At 44.2% G+C, this 17,963-nt stretch overlaps 2 protein-coding genes across 6 annotated transcripts in view; one reads left to right on the top strand and one right to left on the bottom strand.

Annotated features, from left to right (window-relative positions):
• Positions 1-119: 119 nt before the first annotated feature.
• Positions 120-5,143, bottom strand: LOC125124729 (oocyte-specific histone RNA stem-loop-binding protein 2-like). Its single transcript, XM_047774744.1, has 6 exons — positions 5,070-5,143; positions 3,436-3,531; positions 3,224-3,328; positions 2,206-2,349; positions 1,976-2,063; positions 120-532 (listed from the first exon to the last, which is right to left on the bottom strand). The coding sequence occupies exons 1-6, from the start codon at positions 5,141-5,143 to the stop codon at positions 425-427; spliced, it is 615 nt and encodes a 204-aa protein (XP_047630700.1). The 3' UTR covers positions 120-424.
• A 411-nt stretch (positions 5,144-5,554) lies between these two features.
• The window catches only part of CDC25C (cell division cycle 25C), a 37,283-nt gene continuing 24,874 nt past the window's right edge, over positions 5,555-17,963 (top strand). For 3 of the 5 annotated variants that reach the window (XM_047778724.1, XM_047778725.1, XM_047778723.1), the window contains exons 1-8: positions 5,555-5,646; positions 5,860-5,883; positions 6,284-6,472; positions 7,822-7,916; positions 8,606-8,651; positions 12,096-12,129; positions 12,244-12,333; positions 13,759-13,857. In XM_047778724.1, coding sequence (XP_047634680.1) covers positions 5,585-5,646; positions 5,860-5,883; positions 6,284-6,472; positions 7,822-7,916; positions 8,606-8,651; positions 12,096-12,129; positions 12,244-12,333; positions 13,759-13,857 — 639 coding nt within the window. In that variant the 5' untranslated portion in view covers positions 5,555-5,584. Of the gene's footprint in view, positions 6,067-6,283; positions 6,473-7,821; positions 7,917-8,605; positions 8,652-12,095; positions 12,130-12,243; positions 12,334-13,758; positions 13,858-17,963 lie in introns of all 5 variants that reach the window. The other 2 variants (XM_047778727.1, XM_047778726.1) reach the window with 2 other exon arrangements.

Below are 17,963 nucleotides of genomic sequence, written 5' to 3'. Positions count from 1 at the left end.
GAAAGGGAGGGAGCAAACAGGCAGATGAGGGGAAAATATTGATGGCTCTGTTTTCTCCTCAGGAAGAGGAAACCACCTTTTACTAAATCTCCACCACTCCCACCACCTCCCACCTCAGCCAAAGTTTCAGTCCTTTTTTAAGAATCTGAATATAGTAGTAGGTGAAGAGGTTGTGGAAAAGCTAGGTGATTTCTGGCTCTTATGTCAATTTGAGTCTCAGCTATCGAGAAGGTTTAGAGAGACGGTAAAAAAATGGGAAGATGGGGTGGGTTAAACAATGCCTTCGTGTTATGATCTCTTAAAGGACAGAGTTTTAGACTTCATTTTTAATCGATTGGAAAGAAGTACTGCAAGTAATTTCATTGTCACATTCAGCAACAAGTCCTCTGAAAAACATGTTTTCCCTAAATATTTTGTGCTCCACTCAAGTTTGGGACAGATAATTGTAATCAGCTAGAACGTAGAGCCAGTGGTGGGGATCTTCCTCACAGATCCAGGAAAGGGAGGAGGCAGGAGCCACCAAATCTGCAAGCTGAAAAAGAAAAGTAGAGGGAAAGTGATGTATTTATGAAAAAAATGGGGGGGGGGGAATACACTGCACACTTGCTTGCCCTGCACATTTCCCTTAGCAAAAGAAGGCACAGGGGCCATGAAGTATAAGAGACATGGTTTCCTGGAGCTCCTGTTGGTGGTGCAGCAGAAACAATCCAACTAGGAACCATGAGGTTGTGGATTACATCCCTGGCCTTGCTCAATGGGTTAAGGATCTGGCATTGCCATGAGCTATGGTGTAGCTTGCAGACGTGGCTCAGATCCTGCGTTGCTGTGGCTCTGGCTATGGCCAGCAGCTGTAGCTCTGATTCGACGACCCCTAGCCTGGGAATCTCCATATGCCCTAATTGCGGCCCTAAAAAGCCAAAAAAGAAAAAAAAAAGAGAAAAAAAAAAGGACAGACATGGTTTCCAATAATTGCTGTTGGTGGAGCACTTATGTTTCAGGCACCGTGATGCATACTTTAAATGTGTATTCTCATTTTTGTTTACAATAATAAAATGAGACAAAAATCTATTTGACAGATAAAACAGCAGGAGAGGTTAAGTGACTCCCTTAACAGTGATGGACAGAGGTATTAAAAAGCAGTTGAGGAATTCTCTTGTGGTGCAGTGCGGTAAGGCACTGAAGTGGCTTGAGTTGCTGCTGTGGCATGGGTTACATCCCTGGCCCAGGAACTAAAGCATGCTGAGGTGGATGTGGGAGGAAAGCAGTCTTAGGCTCTAAAACCTCTGATCTTCACCATTAGGTGATCCCTCTTTTTATTTAATAATAAAAGACCATGCTTACTATAGTTAAATGGTTGAGTAAATACTGAAAGAAACTGAGACACTTAAAACCCTCCAAGTGAGGTTTCAGGTCTCATTTCAAAGGAAGATGACACTCATTTCAAGTATAAAATAGCTCCCCCAGTGCAGCTCAACCTCTCTCCCATTACTAACTTTAACTAGATCTCCTTATGCCACTTTTGCTTCAAGTTTTTTTTTTGTTTTTTGTTTTTTTTGTCTCTTGCGTTTTCTTGGGCCACTCCTGTGGCATATGGAAGTTCCCAGGCTAGGGGTCTAATCGGAGCTGTAGCTGCCGGCCTATGCCAGAGGCACAGCACTGTGGGATCTGAGCCAGGTCTTCAACTCATACGACAAGCTCACGACAACGCCAGATCCTTAACCCACTAAGCAAGGCCAGGGATTGAACCCACAACCTCATGGTTCCTAGGCGGACTCGCTAACCACTACACCACAACGGGAACTCCCTTCAACGGTTTTTTTTTTTTTTTTTAACTCATGTCTTGCAATTTGTCCTGCTCTCTTATTTTCCTTCTTTTGTTCTTGGGCTACTACCTTGAACCCCATCGTAACTGTGGCCTCCTAGGCCAGATCCCATCTCTGACCCTGCTCCAATGGATTGCAGCAGAGGATACTACCTGGGTTCCCTTCTGGTCTCCATCCAGATTCCCTGAGGGTTGCAAAGGGGCAGAATCCATTGGCTCTAAGAGATTCTCCATTCCCCACCTAGGGAGACAGTAGAGTCAAAGGAACATGAACCTCATTCAGACTCTCCCTTTTCAGCCAGTGAAAGCTAAACCTCTGCAAAGTGGAGAGAGGTGGGGCTTAGTCCATCACTCAAAAAAGGAACCAGGAATAGTGCACACACCCCTCAGCCTGCAGAGGCTGGTTGGGGGGGTCCCAGGAATGTAGGGCTCTTCTCCACTGCCTGATCTGGGCATCCCAGGATCGACGGCTGTACCTCCTGTTCTTGTTTGGCGTTTGAGGGTGAAGTCCTGGCAGTCGCTGTGCCCTGGCAACAACAGATTGTGTCAGACTGAGGTCAAGGTGAAGGGGCACAGCTCACTACTTACCACAGCGAATTAGGAGACGCATTAGGGATTCCCTGAGAATGAGGTAGGATCAGTGCCCTCAATCCAAAGAAAATCTTTAAACACCAAACTTCCCAACTCTCTGATATTCTTTCTTCTGGGAAGGGGAATTAGATATTCCAATGCCCGCAGAAGTCAAGATAGATATAAAAGACTGTATTTGACATTTCTTTAAAATAAATTCTACCTTTTCATACATTAACTTGTATGTATGCATGTAAACTTACATGTAGTTAGGCAAGTATGTTGTCATTATCCAAGTCAGCTGGAGGCATGAGGTGAAAATGGATGAAAACAAACTTCATTAGCAAACACTGATAGAGCTTGTTTTCTTTTTCTTTCTTTTTTTTTTTTTTTTAGAGCTGCACCCTTGACATATGGAAGTTCCGAGGCTAGGGGCTGAATCAGAGCTGCAGTTGCCAGCCTGCACCACAGCCACAACAACATGGGATCCAAGCTGCGTCTGTGACCTACACTGCAGCTCAAGGCACTGCTGGATCCCCAATCGAGAGAGCAAGGCCAGTATCCTCATGGATACTAGCTGGGTTCCTTACCACTGAGCCATGACGGGAACTCCCTGATAGAGCTTTAAGAAGTTTTATGGACCAAGTGTAACTTACTGCATTTGAAAAAAAAAAAATCTTGGAAACTTATTTTGGGGGCTAGATTGCCGGATATTTTAGTGATGTTGCAACTTTTTAACAACACTCAGATCTAGTATCTTTCTATCACCTGAAATTGAACAAAAGCCACATGGTTGACGATCTTGTTGTGACTACCCACAGTTGCACTCACTTGGGAACCTGCTGTAGAAAGGACTGGTAACCAGGTGTGCGCTTGCCATAATCTATCTGCTTTTGCCGCCGCTGTAGGATAGTTTTGTCTGTCTCCACCTCCCACCTGTGAGGAAGTAAGACACTGGCCCCATGAAGTGTGATCATGGCCATCAAAATGGAAACCAACTCATCCTACATTCCCTTAATGTCCAGGCTAATTGTCAAACTTACCTGGCACGGCATGGCTCTGTGCTGACTCCCACACTCACCATCTCTATCCTAGAGGATAAAGATTCTTCACACACCTCCTTTCTGAGGAAGTAGATTCTACAGATGAAAAGAGTATTAGAGGAGTTCCCATTGTGGCGCAGTGGTTAACGAATCCGACTAGAAGCCATGAGGTTGTGGGTTCGATCCCTGGCCTTGCTCAGTGGGTTAAGGATCCGGCGTTGCCGTGAGCTGTGGTGTAGGTCTTAGATGCGGCTCGGATCCTGAGTTGCTGTGGCTGTGGCATAGGCCAGCGGCTACAGCTCCGATTAGACCCCTAGCCTGGAAACCTCCATATGCTGCAGAAGCGGCCCAAGAAATGGCAAAAAGGCAAAAAATAGGAAAGAAAAAGAAAAAGAAAAGAGTATAGAAAACTAGACTAATTATACTATACTTCTCAGCCACTAAGATTCTGACACCAGCTAAAGGTTGTATTTCTGACTTACTGTCTTTCAAAGATAAAGGTTGTATTTCTGATTTGTTTCTCATAGTGTGATCTATAAGCTATGCATGGTTAGCACCTGGGGACCCTGATAATTCCTGGGCCCTACTCTAGGCCTATTAAACCGTTTTGGGAGCCTGTATTTAAGAGAGCTTCTGGAGTTCCCGTTGTGGCTCAGTGGTTGACGAATCTGGCTAGGAACCATGGGGTTTCCAGTTTGATCCCTGGCCTTGCTCACTGGGTTAAAGATCCAGCGTTGCCTCGAGCTGTGGTGCTGGCTGCAGACATGGCTCGGATCCTGCGTGGCTGTGGCATAGGCTGGCAACTACAGCTCCGATTAGACTCCTAGCCTGGGACCCTCCATATGCCTCAAGAGCGGCCCTAGAAAAGGCAAAAAGACAGAAATAAATAAAATAGAATAAAAGAGCTTCTGAGGTTATTTTAAACATTTATTACAGAAAATTTCAAATATCCAAGGAAAACAGGATAATCCTCTGCTACTCAAAGTATGTTCCCAGGACCAGCTGCATTAGCATCATCTGGGAGCTTGTTAGAAGTGCAGAATCTTGGGCCCCAATCCAGATTTACTGAATCAGAATCTGCACTTTTAACAAGATCCCCAGGTGATTAGTATACAGTTTAAACTTTGAAAGCAATGATGTCATGGACCCCTAGTTAACCCGTCACCCAATATTCATGGCCAGTCTTACCTATATTCACTGCCATTTCCACAGGATTATTTAAAGCAAATCCCCAAGATTAAGAATAAATTATTACTATGGGAGTTCCCGTTGTGGCCCAATGGAAGCAGACCTGTCAATCAATGAGGAGGCAGGCTGGAGTTAAGTATCCTGCGTTGCCCTGAGTTGGGTTGTAAATCGCAGACATGGCTCGAATCTGGCGTTGCTGTGGCTGTGGTATAGGGTGGCAGCTGTAGCACCAATTTGACCCCTAGCGTGGGAACTTCCATAAGCTGCAGATGCGGCCCTAAAAAGAAAAAAAAAAAAAGATAAATTACTACTATCACCTAGTCAATATTTAAATTTTCACAGACAACCAAAGTTTGATATTCTTTGGACTGTGATAAAGATTATGCCAAGAGATTATTCAGCTCTCCTACTTTCCTTGAAAAAGGAATTTCCTTTACCACACACACCGTAGCGTCTCAGATGCTGAACACTTTAAAGGGACAGTGACCAAGGAAAGCTCTTGGAAGAGCGAATGGCACATCATAACCACACACCTCTCTTGCCTCAACATTTGCCACACCGGTGGCAAATATTCCATCTGTAGGGGAAGAACGGCAAATTAGAGGGAAAGGTCTACTTAACGACACGAAAATGAAGCAAGGAAAAAAAAGAAACGTTTGAAACACCCTCCCACCTACATTAATTTCTCCAGGTATTATTCTAAGACGCGGTAGCCGCTAGCAAGGTGCAATTTAAACGTCCCGGGGTTGGCACTGCTGAGGGAAGGGAGAAATCGGAAAGAGTATGGTGATTGGCCAGGGGGCGAGCCAATGAGCCGCCAAGCTCCCTGTGGGGCGGGCCTTAACTAGGGGCTGGCCGAAAGCTGTTAGGCCAATCGGCAGCCGGCTCTGCCTGTGGGGCGGGGCAAATCTCTCTCCTTCTAGAACTGCTTACTCGCCCGGGTGATAGTCGAGGCAAACGAATGGCCGAGGGCAGTCTGCGCGCGTCGAGATTGGTTGACGCAGCTTCGAGGGAGGGCGGAAGGTTTGAATGGCTAAGGGTTGTGGCTGTTGATTTTACTCTGAGGCTGTAATTTCCACCGTCTGCTCTGAGGGGCGGCGAAGCCCGACCGCGGCCTCTCTGGTCGAGGAGGAGAACCGTCCTCTGGTTAAATCTCGTCCTTTCCCCAGAATTCCTTTAATTCTGCTGGAGTCTTCGTTTGTGTCTGACCCCTACCTACTTCTCTTCCTCCCGAAGGCACGTCGCAGACTCCTCCCTGAGGTAAGCCCGGAGCCGGCGCCTCCAGGGAATCGCCCGCCCGCGAACGGACTTTAGGGAGACCGGATAGGCAGTATCGCGAGTTAGGAGACCGGAGTTCCAGTCAGGAATCCTAAGCTGTGTGCCTCTTAACAAGGCCAAGTCCTTTTCTCTTTAACTTCTTTAAGGCCCTGAGGCTGCCTTTCGGTAAGTTCAGGTTCCGGTGAAAAGACCAAGCCGCTGGGGACAAGTGCTGTTTAAGCTCAGAGCCCACCTGGGTTCCCCGCTGAGGAGTGCGCCGCCTCCAGCGCTGTCCCCTCGGTCGCTGCTGGGAAGGGTGCAGCAGGGCGGGAAAGCTAGACCACCTGGGGTGCACCTGTGTCCGTGACCGCTCCCTCTCTTGCTAGGCTTTCTTTTCTTTTAGGGAGACCTCGGAGAACATGGCTGAGGGGGGAAGACCTGGCTCAGGATCCAGTTTTAGGTCCAATCATAGGAAGATACTAAACCTGCTCCTGGAGAGAGAGACTTCCTTTTCCATGAGTTCTGATCGCCCTGGAACTCCACTGAAGAAGAAACTTTTTGGCGATTCTGCAAACCTCAGCATTTTATCCGGGTAAATCCATTTTTTCTTTTTACACTTTTTTTGGTCTCTTTTTGTCCTTTTAGGGCCGCACCTGTGGCATATGGAGGGTCCCAGGCTAGGAGTAGAATCGGAGCTGTAGCCACCGGCCTACGCCAGAGCCACAACAACGCCAGATCCGAGCCGCGTCTGCGACCTACACCACAGCTCACGGCAACTCCTGATCCTTAACCCACTGAGCAAGGCCAGGGATCCATCCGCAACCTCATGGTTCCTACTCGGATTCGTTTCTGCTGGGGCAGGGGGAACTCCTCTTTTTAAACCTTGTCTGCTTAGATCTTCTGAACAGTTTTGGGGCTTTACAAAATTATCCTGGCTTAAAGATCAGGGTTTGCGTCTTAGCTCTGCCCTTGACTAACCATGTGACCTTTTGAGTTTCAGGCTTCTTTTCTGTGATGTAGGCATAGTCAGCTCTTACTGTCTTACTAGGATCTTGTGAGAATCAAATGATGTGGTGTCTGGGAAAATCTTTTTTTTTTTTTTTTTTTGCCTGGTGCTCCCCAGGGCAGGAATCCAACACTGGCACAGCAGTGACAAGGCTGGGTCTTTAACCTAGTAAGCCACCAGGGAGCTCCAAAATCTTTGAAAATTCTTTTGTGTTATGTGAATTGTCAGTGTATTAGTACTAGTACTAATGTTGTTATTGTACTTTAAATTCTGTTCATGCCATGCCCTGATGCCTTAGCTAGCCAACAAAGTTGGAGAATCATAGACCAGAGAAACACTGGAGATTCCAGGGAGAAATCATCATGCATAGGGCAAAAGATGTGGGGTCAGGCCCCACCTCAGCCACTTCTTTAAAATTATTTTGTTTATTTCAGGAGTTCCCGTTGTGGCTCAGCAGGTTACCAACCTGACTAGTATCCAGGAGGATGTGGGTTCAATCCCTAACCTTGCTCATGGGGTTAAGGATCTGGTGTTGCCCTGAGTTGTGGTGGCAGGTCGCAGGCAGGGCTCAGATCCCCAGTTGCTCTGGCTGTGGTGTAGGTCAGCAGCTGCAGCTCCAATTCGATGTCTAGCCTGGAAAGATCCATATGCTGCAGGTGTGGCCCAAAAAAGCCAAAATAAATGAAATAAAATAAAATTACCTTGTCTCAATATGTTGGTGAGGAGAAAATGAGATGCAGATTATTGGAGTAAAAAAGAGATTTTTCTCAGCCTAATCTGAAATATTTCCAAAAAGCAATTAGATTTATTTGGACACTATTCAGATTATGTGATAGTAATTGAAGCGTGTTTCAAATGAAGAGAATAAGTCATCTTTGCCTTTTAAGCATTTTACACCCTAATGGGAATCTTGATGTACTATTATGTCTCAACAGAGGAACCCCAAAACGTTGCCTTGATCTTTCGAATCTTAGCAGCGGGGAGATGTCTGCCACTCAGTTTACCACTTCTGCAGACCTCGATGAAACTGGTAGGGAAAAGGGAGGTAAAGGCCTTAAGGGAAGGAATTATTATTAGGGGAGAGGAGTGGGTCGTAGAATAGAGACGGAAGGTGCTAAGAGTAGATAAGAGAGCCTTGAGGATGGAATTCTTTGGCTACCTAGAAGGTGTTTAGGGAGAATAATTTAGTCAAAGGGAAGAGAATTGACCCTAATAGAAGTCACTTTGCATTGAGAGAATTAAACAAGAAGTAATATTTTGATTGATTGGTTGTGGAAATGAAAGTGGTCATTAAAATGTGAAGTTTTATGTCCTAGTCTAATCTCAGGAGGAAAAAAAAAAAAACATAAAAGAATGCTTTTGTCAGCTAATTCTTAAGTGTTTTTTTTAGGATGTGTGCCGCAAAGGAATATGTTTTAGTAGTCAACCATTTTGGCATTTGTTGTAATTTCACATTTCCTGAGTGATAAGCTTTCCTGTATGTTGACATAGTGCACTGCTCCCCAGGATTTTTTCTTTGCGTGACACATGTAAATTCTTAAGTTTCCATGAACTTGTAGCTTGTACCGTGGCACCTTGTACCATGTGTTTAGTACCTGTCAAGAACGTTTGTGTTCAAAAGATCAGCTTTTGAAATTAATATGGCTAACTGGTAATGAGGAAAATTAGAAGGCAAGACAGAATGTGTGGACAAGAATAACTCTTTACATCTGATTGCAGGTCACTTGGATTCCACAGGATCTGAAGAAATACAGTTAGCTGGAATGTAAGTTCTTCTGCTGAATGAACTAGCATGGGGATTTTATCCTATGCAGACTCTGTAGAGAATGTTTCACTTTGGGTGTAAGTGAACTTTGAGGCCTAGATTCTTCCCTTGAAAAGTTTAAGTTTCCCAGATTTGAACTGTATTGTCAAAATGAAGGCTATTTATTTTACCCATCACATGCAATCAGCATTGTTTTTTGGGTTTTTTTTTTTGTCTTTTTTTTTAGGGATTCAGCCAACGCATATGGAGGTTCCCAGGCTAGGGGTCCAATGGGAGCTATAGCTGCTGGCCTAAGCCACAGCCACAGCAACGCCAGATCTGAGCTTCATCTGCTATCTGTCTATGACACAGCTCACAGCAACACCACATCCTTAACCCACTGAGCGAAGCCAGGGATCGAACCTGCTTCCTCATGGATACTAGTCAGATTTCATTTCTGCTGAGCCACAGTGGGAACTCCAGTATTGCTTTCATTTTTATTTTTTTATTTATTTATTTGTTTGTTTGTTTTTGCCTTTTGTCTTTTTAGAGCCGCACCCGCGGCATGTGGAGGTTCCCAGGCTAGGGGTCGAATTGGAGCTGTAGCCGCCGGCCCACGCCACAGCCACAGCAACGACAGATCCAAGCCGAGTCTGTGACTTACACCACAGCTCATGGCAATGCCAGATCCTTAACCCACTGAGCAAGGCCAGGGATTGAATCTGCAACCTCATGGTTCCTAGTCGGATTCATTTCCTCTGCGCCACAATGGGAACTCCACCAGTATTATTTTTAAAATGGAGGAAAATGCTATGCTGCACTTGGGTCTAGGTTGTTAAATCTGCATGTGAGTAGTACTACGTCTTTGAGGTTGGAAGTGCAGGGTGCAAGCTCTGGCATCAGAGTGTCTGGATTCCAGTGGCTTACTGCTTCACAAACTGACTCTGACAAGTTTCTTAACTTCCAGGGACCTCAGTTTATTTGTAATAAAGAAATAATAATAATAATAATAATAATAATAATGGAAATAGGAGTTCCCGTTGTGGCTCAGTGGTAACAAACTTGACTAGTAATCCATGAGGATGAGGATTTGATCCCTGGCCTCACTTAGTGGGTTAAAGATCTGGTGTTGCCTCGAGCTGTGGTGTAGGTCATAGATGTGGCTTGGGTCCTGTGTTGCTGTGGCTGTGGTATAGGCTGGCAGCTGCAGCTCTAATTTGATCCCAGCTGGGGAACTTCCATATGCTGCAAGTGTGGCCCTGAAAAAAAGAAAAAAAAATGGAAATAACAATAGCACTTTTCATAAATGGCAGCTGTGAGGATTAAGTGAAAATGCGCACCTAATGCATACCAAACATTTTATAATTATTACTATTGAATAGTCTTTGTTGGAGAACCTTAAAATGTTCAGTTAGAGAATACCCAGGGAATGAAAAATAATTTTAGTTATTTTTTTTTAAGCCCACACCAATGGCATATGGAAGTTCTTGGGCCAAGGATTCATTCTGAGCCATAGCTGTGACTTATGCCACAGCTGCACCAATGTTAGGTCATTTAACCTACTGTGCTAGGCCGGGATTGAATTTGCACCTACACAGTTACCCAAGCTGCTGCAATTGGTCACAGCAGAAACTACGTAACTCAACTTCTTAAACATCATAAATTTTCCGTTTGACTGTTTTAATCTTTTTATTTTATTTTGCTTATTTTATTTTATTTTATTTTTTGTGTTTTTGCCATTTCTAGGGCTGCTCTCGCGGCATATGGAGGTTTCCAGGCTAAGGGTCTAATCGGAGCTGTAGCTGCTGGCTTATGCCAGAGCCACAGCAACACGGGATCCGAGCCGCGTCTGCAACCTACACCACAGCTCACGGCAATGCCAGATCCTTAACCCACTGAGCAAGGCCAGGGATTGAACCTGCAACCTCATGGTTCGTGGTCGGATTAGTTAACCACTGAGCCACAACGGGAACTCCTGTTTTAATCTTTTTAGAACTTTATTCTTCGATGTTTACATGAATTAGGTGCCACTTTTATATATTAGAGAAGGCTTTCCACAAGTATTTTTAATTAATACATGTGAAAATTTCACTTTATCTTCCTTTCATATTCCTTGAATTGCTTCTATGTCCTGACCCACGAAGACTAGATGAAGGAGTTCCTGTTGTGGCTCAGTGGAAACGAATCTGACTAGCATCCATAACATTGTGGCTTCGATCCCGGGCCTCACTCAGTGGGTTAAGGATCTGGAGTTGCTGTGATGTAGGTAGCAGACGTGGGTTGGATCCTGCATTGCCGTGGTTGTGGTGTAGGCAGGCACCTGTAGCTCCAATTCGACCCCTAGCCTGGAAACATCTATATGGTGCAAGTATGGCCCTAAAAAGCAAAAAAAAAGAAAAAGAAAAAAAAATAGGGAGTTCCTGTTGTGGCACAATGGAAACAGTTGACTGGTATCCCTGAGGATGCAGGTTCACTCCCTGTTCTCGCTCAGTGGGTCAGAGGATCCGGTGTTGCTGTGAGCTGTGGTATAGGTCACAAAGGTGGCTCGGATCCCATGTTGCTGTGACTGTGGTGTAGGCCAGCAGCTGTAGCTCTGATTCAGCCCCTAGCCTGGGGACTTACATATGCTGCACCTGCAGCCCTGAAAAGCAAAAGAAAAAAGAAAAAATTAATCAAAAATAAATATTAGCTCTCAATAGTCAATGCTGAAAAATTAGTGAATTGTAAATTATCTATATAAGATGTAGGACAAACTCATCATCTTTGATGCATGTCTGTATATTTGATTATGCAAGTGAAATCAAGTCCTTATCTCCAGGATGTCACTGAATGTCTTGATATTTACCACAGAGAACACCCTGTGTATTGTTATTAGAAGAGGCATATTAACTAGAGAGAGGGCTCCTAGAATAGAAGAAAGAAAAGTGGGATGTTTCAAGCCCCTGAAGAATAACCAAATTTTATAAATGTGTGTGTGTGTGTGTGTGTGTGTGTGTGTTGTCTTTTTAGGGCTGTATCCGTGGTTCCCAGGCAAAGGGTCAAATCAGAGCTGCGGCTGCCGGCCTGTGCCACAGCCACTGCAATGTCAGATCCGAGCCTTGTCTGTGACCTACATCACAACTCACAGCAGTGCTTGATCCTTAATCCACTGAACGAGGCCAGGGATCAAACTTTCGTCTTCATGGATGCCAGTCAGGTTCGTTTCCACTGAGCCATGATGGAAACTCCCTGAAGAATAACCAAATTACTTCTCACTGTGGTGCAGCAGGATCAACAGTGTCTCAGCAGTGGCAGAGATGCATGTTTGATTACCAGTTGTTGCCACAACTATGGCATAGGTCGCAGCTTCTGCTCAGATTCGATCCCTGCCCCAGGAACTCTATGCTGCGGAGCAGCCAAAAGATGGGAAAAAAAAAAAAAATCAAACCATATTTGGGTTTAACTCTCAGTTTTTTTGATCTACAGGAGTTATCACCAACACCTTTTAAAATGCAGCCCAGTGAGTAACTCATGTTTCTTGGGTTTGGGTTGCTTGTCAGGTGGTATGCAGAGGGTTTCTAGCTTACCTGTGGCTCGAGGATGCTGCATTTTCTCAGAAAACAATCTTTTGTAGGCACAGCTGCTTTGTAGCACTCCAAATGCCTTGGACCATGGCCGCAGGAAGAAAGATGCAATATGTAGCTCATCCGAAAATAAAGAAAATGTGAGTGTTTAATGGAAACCTGGGTGCATTAGCAGTTTTCTTCCTTAGATAGAGCAACTAACTCATCAGTGCTGTTATGAGACCTTGAATTGTCTGTGCCTCAGTCTGCTCAACAAGCAAGTTGCATCACTATAAGAAAAGCAGTTCTTTATGGTTCATTTGTTTCCTCTCTTTAAGGTTTGATCCTAGGTCGGAAACCTACTCCAGGTCTTCTAGGTCATCATTATTACGCATGTTCAGTTGATTATAGTATAAGGATTTAGGCCTTTTTTTTTTTTGAACAGATAGTGTTAACTCACATAATTTGTTCACATGCTCTTTGCATGATTTCATACACACATACATACATATATTTCTTAATTTCTTCTTATTTCCCCCTTAGCCTTGCTTTTTAGCGCCTATTCTGAGGAAGCTATTGTCCTTTTTTGTCTGAGCCTCAGACCATCCTTCAGTTCCAAGTTGAAACTGGCTTCTTCAAAGCCACCTAATCATTAAGATAATTCTCTAACTAATCCGTTCAACTAATCCCCCTTTCTAAACATATTCTTCTTTTCCCTGCTTCCCATTCTTTACGCCAGGACAGTGTCTGTTAAAGATGGCTGCTATTCTTTTCTTATGTTGACTAAGTTATGCCCATGTTTTTGGTTGTCCTAATCAGCTTTTTCTTGAATTAATGCAGTCCTTCTAATTTATCTTTATAATCACTTTTTAAAAATCTGATCATTCCCTCTGTTTTTCCTGCTTTCCTTTAAAAATAAAAAGTTTTTTTTTTTTTTTTAATTTTAATTGTTTTTAAGGCCATCCCTCTAGGCATATGGAAGTTCCTAGGCGAGGGGACTGAATCCAGTTGCGACCTACTCTGTAGCTATGGCAATGCCGGATCCTTTACCCCACTGCACCAGGCAGGAGATCAAACTCTTGCCTCCATAACTACCCAAGCTGCTGCATTTGGATTCTTTTTTTTTTTTTGTCTTTTTAGGGCCCCACCTGCGGCATATGGAGGTTCCCAGGCTAGGGGTCTAATTGGAGCTGTAGCCTCAGGCCTACACCACAGCCCCAGCAACACAGGATCTGAGCGGCGTCTGCAGCCTACACTACAGCTCATGGCAACGCCAGATCTTTAACCCACTGAGTGAGGCCAGGGATTGAACTCGCAACCTCATGGTTCCTAGTCGGATTCATTTCTGCTGTGCCATGACGGAAACTCCAGCGTTTGGATTCTTAACCCACTGGGCTGTAGCATTTTCCTCCCTTCTTTTGGCTTGTGATCATAAAATTAGTATCTAAAGCAGATCTACATACCGTACATCAATCTATAATTTGTATTTCCAGGATATATGGTCAACCTAGATTACATGTACAGTGTTTTGTGAGGGTTATTCTGCTGACACTTCTCCTACAGCCATTATAGTTCTTCTTATGCAGGAAAACAACACTTCAAAGTCCTTGGAATGGTGGGCACACAGGAACCTGCTGTTTCAGAAGAGACCAGGGGGACCTTACATGTCTCCTCTTTCTCTATTGGTGAGTCTCTGGGCATTATCTTCAAGAGTTAACTAAAGTGTTGTGGGATAGAGGATGACAGATTGTATTTGTACCCCTTTGAATTTTTCTAAGCCAGCTTGAGTGAGAAGGGGTTGGCGAAGTAACCTTTGAGCAGAGAAAGGGAGGAGACATGTCCTCTGTTCTTTTTATTTAAGTTTAAGGAGAAGAAAAAAATTCTTAAAAAAAAAATTCTGCTTTATTCTTTGTGTTTCTTTCCTCCCCAACTTTTTTTCCTTTTTCCTTTTTTTTTGGGGAGGAGGGGTACATGTTAGACATATGGGAGCTTCCAGGCTAGGGGTGGAATCAGAGCTACAGCTGCCAGCCTATACTGCAGATGTAGCAACACAGGATCCAGGCTTCATCTGTGACCTACACCACAGGTCACGGCAACACCAGATCTTTAACCCACTGATTGGATCAAGGATTGAACCTGCATCCTCATGGCTACTAGTCAGGTTCTTTACTGCTGAACCACAACAAGTATTCCTCCTCCTCCAATTTTAAAAGTATTATGCGCCCATTGTGAAAATTCTAATTAGCGTAGTATATGGTGCAGCTGGTTAAGGATAGGGCATTGTCACTGTAGTGGCTCTACTCTCTGAGGTAGCACAGGTGGTTTTTTTTGTTTGTTTGTTTTTAATGGTCACACCCCATGACATGAAAGTTCCCAGGCTAGGAGTCAGTTGGAGCTACAGCTGCAGGCCTATACCACAGCCACAGCGGTGCCAGATCTGATCTGCATTTGCAACCTATGCTGTAGCTTGCTTCAACACTGGATCCTTAACTCACTGAGCGAGGCCAGGGATGGAACCCACATCCTCATGGATGCTAGATGGATTTTTAACCTGCTGAGCCACAAGAGGAACTCCTAGTCTTTTTGGTTTTTTTTTCTTGTAGTTGATTTACAGTGTTCTGTCAGTTTCTGCTGCACGGCAAGTGACCTAGGCATACATCCATATAATCCTTTTTCACATTACTGTCAATTATGTTCCATCACAGGTGATCAGATATAGTTCTCTGTGCTATACAGCAGGATCTCATTGCTTATTCACTCCCAATGTAATAGATTGCATCTACTAAACCCAAACACCCAGTCCCTCCCATTCCCTCCCCCTCCCTTTTGGCAACCACAAGTCTGTTCTCCATGTCCTTGAGTTTCTTTTCTGTAGATAGGTTCATTTGTGCCTTATAGTAGATTCCAGATAAAAGTGATACCATATGGTGTTTGTTTTTCTCTTTCTGACTTACCTCACTTAGTATGAGAGTCTCTAGTTCCATCCATGTTGCCACAAATGGCATGATTTTGTTCCTTTTTTATGGTTGAGTAGTATTCCATTATGTTTGTGTGCCACGTCTTAATTCATTCATCTGTCGTTGGACATTCAGGTTGTTTCTATGTCTTGGCTATTGTGAATAGTGCTGCAATGAACATAGGGGGTGCCTGTATCTTTTTCAATGAAAACTTTGTCTGGATATATGCCCAGAAGTGGGATTGCTGGATCTCATGGTAGTTCTATATTTGGTTTTCTGAGGTACCTCCATACTGTTTTCCACAGTGGTTGTACCTACTGGAGTCTTTTTTCTTGTCTTTTGTCTTTTTAGGGCCACACTTGCGGCATATGGAGGTTCCCAGTCTAGGGGTCGAATCAGAGTTGTAGCTGCTGGCCTATACCAGAGCCACAGCAACACCAAATCCTTAACCCACTGAGCGAGGCCAGGGATCAAACCCGCAACCTCATGGTTCCTAGTTGGATTCGTTTCTGCTGTGCCATGATGGGAACTCCTCTACTGGAGTATTAAGTTACCCAGGAACTCACTTATTTTTTGTTTGTTTTTCTTTCTTTTTTTTTTGTCTTTTTGCCATTTTTTGTGCTGCTGCTCCCGCAGCATATGGAGATTCCCAGGCTAGGGGTTGAATCGGAGCTGTAGCCGCTGGCCTACGCCACAGCCACAGCAATGTGGGATCCGAGCCCCATCTGTGACGTGCACCACAGCTCACAGCAATGCCGGATCCTTAACCCACTGAGTAAGGCCAGGGATCGAACCTGCGACCTCATGGTTCCTAGTCCAATTCGTTAACCACTGAGCCATGACAGGAACTCGTTGTTTGTTTTTCTTAATTGAAGTATAGTTGATTTACAAGGTTGGGCTAGTTTCAGGTGTACAGTATCACTTATTTTTTAGTAGACTGTGGGCTCAAGATACTTCAGAGATTTGGAATCAGCTCTCTGGGAAAGCCATTTTACATTTTAACATATCCTGTACTAAGCAGATAACGTTGATCATGTTTCAGATTTTTGATCTTTTGGAGTAAGGGAAGACTTGGAGCATGGTAAATTACTAGATAGTCTTTTGTATATGTATGTGTGTGATTTTTTTAAAAAATGTGGTGAAATAAACATAAATTTACCATCTTAACCATTATTTATTTTTTTGGCTGCAGATGTGTAATATGGAAGTTCTTGGGCCAGGGTTGAATCTGAGCTAAAGCTGTGACCTCTGCCACAGCTGCAGCAACGCCAGATCTTTAACCCATGGTCTGGGCTGGGAATCAAACCCGAACTGCCCAGAGACAATGATAGCTACTTACCCCCTGCACCACAGCAGGACACCACCACACCATCTTAACCATTTTTAAGTGTACCATCCAGTGGCATCAAGTACATTCACAGTGTTGTGCAACTATCGCCACTATCCATTTTAGAATTTTTTTCATCATTCAAAACAGAAGCTCTCTACCTTTTAAACAATAACTCCACTTTTGTTTCTCTGTTAACCGCCAGTCTACTTTCTGTCTCTGAATTTAACAATTCTACATACTTCATGTAAGTAGAATCATACAATATTTGTCCTTTTATTTCTTGCTTATCTCAGCATAATTTCTTCAAAAGTTAATCCATATTGTATCATGCATCAGAATTTCACTTTTTACGGAGTTCTCGTCGTGGCGCAGTGGTTAACGAATCCGACTAGGAACCATGAGGTTGCAGGTTCGGTCCCTGCCCTTGCTCAGTGGGTTAACAATCCGGTGTTGCCGTGAGCTGTGGTGTAGGTTGCAGACACGGCTCGGATCCCGCGTTGCTGTGGCTCTGGCATAGGCCAGTGTTTACAGCTCCGATTAGACCCCTAGCCTGGGAACCTCCATATGCTGCGGGAGCGGCCCAAGAAAAGACAAAAAAAAAAAAAGAATTTCACTTTTTTTTTTTTTTAAGGGCCACACCCGTGGCACATGGAAGTTCCCAGATTAGGCACTGAAATCGGAGCTACAGCTGACCGCAGCCACAGCAACCCAGGATCTGAACCACATCTGCTACCTACACTGCAGCTCATGGCAACACCGAATCCTTAACCCACTGAGCAAGGCCAGGGATCAAACCCAAAACCTCATGGTTCCTAGTTGGATTCATTTCTGCTGCGCCACGACGGGAAATCCCGAAATTCATTCCTTTTATGGCTGGATAATAATTCCATTTTATGTATATACCACAATTTGTTTATCCATTAATCTCTTGGTGGATGTTTTGGTTGTTTCTACGTTTGGGGTATTGTGAATAATGCTACTATAAACAATGAAATAAAAATAACTTCAAATCCCTGCTTTCAGTTCTTTGGGGTATATACCAAAAAATGGAATCGCTGGATCATATATGGTAGTTCTGTGTTAATTATTTGGTTAAGCATCATACTGTTACCCATCACAGCTGCACCATTTGACATTTCCCACAGCAGAGCACAAGGGTTCCAATTTCTTCATATCCTTGCCAACACTTGTTATTTTTGGGGTTTTTTGTTTGTTTTTGTTTTGTTTATGGCTCTTTAGGGCCAAATCTGCAGCATGTGGAAGTTTCCAGGGTAGGGGTCAAATCAGAGCTGCAGCTGCCGCTATGCCACAGTGACAGCAATGCAAGATATGAGTCAGGTCTGCAACCTACACCACAGCTCACAGCAATGTTGGATCCTTAACCCACTGACTGAGGCCAGGGATTGAACCCATATTCTTGTGGATAGTGGTGGTGTTTGTTACCGCTGAGCCACGAGGGGAACTCCAGTTTTTTGTTGTTGTTGTTGTTTGGGTTTTTTTGGGT

The sequence above is a fragment of the Phacochoerus africanus genome, chromosome 4 (assembly GCF_016906955.1).
Source record: "Phacochoerus africanus isolate WHEZ1 chromosome 4, ROS_Pafr_v1, whole genome shotgun sequence".
NCBI classification, from domain to species: domain Eukaryota; kingdom Metazoa; phylum Chordata; class Mammalia; order Artiodactyla; family Suidae; genus Phacochoerus; species Phacochoerus africanus.
The sequence above is the reverse complement of the archived record's forward strand: the minus strand, read 5'-3'. Positions and strand labels throughout refer to the sequence as shown.

What these genes read in the sequence shown, in the direction of transcription:
- LOC125124729 (XM_047774744.1), bottom strand. Translation starts at nt 5,143, where the DNA reads ATGTGCCATTCGCTCTTCCAAGAGCTTTCCTTGGTCACTGTCCCTTTA. An exon ending in ACAGAGCCATGCCGTGCCAG is followed by an intron (nt 3,329 to 3,435) that starts GTAAGTTTGACA and finishes ACTTCCTCACAG; the next exon opens with GTGGGAGGTGGAGACAGACA. An exon ending in TTTCTACAGCAGGTTCCCAA is followed by an intron (nt 2,350 to 3,223) that starts GTGAGTGCAACT and finishes TGTTGTTGCCAG; the next exon opens with GGCACAGCGACTGCCAGGAC.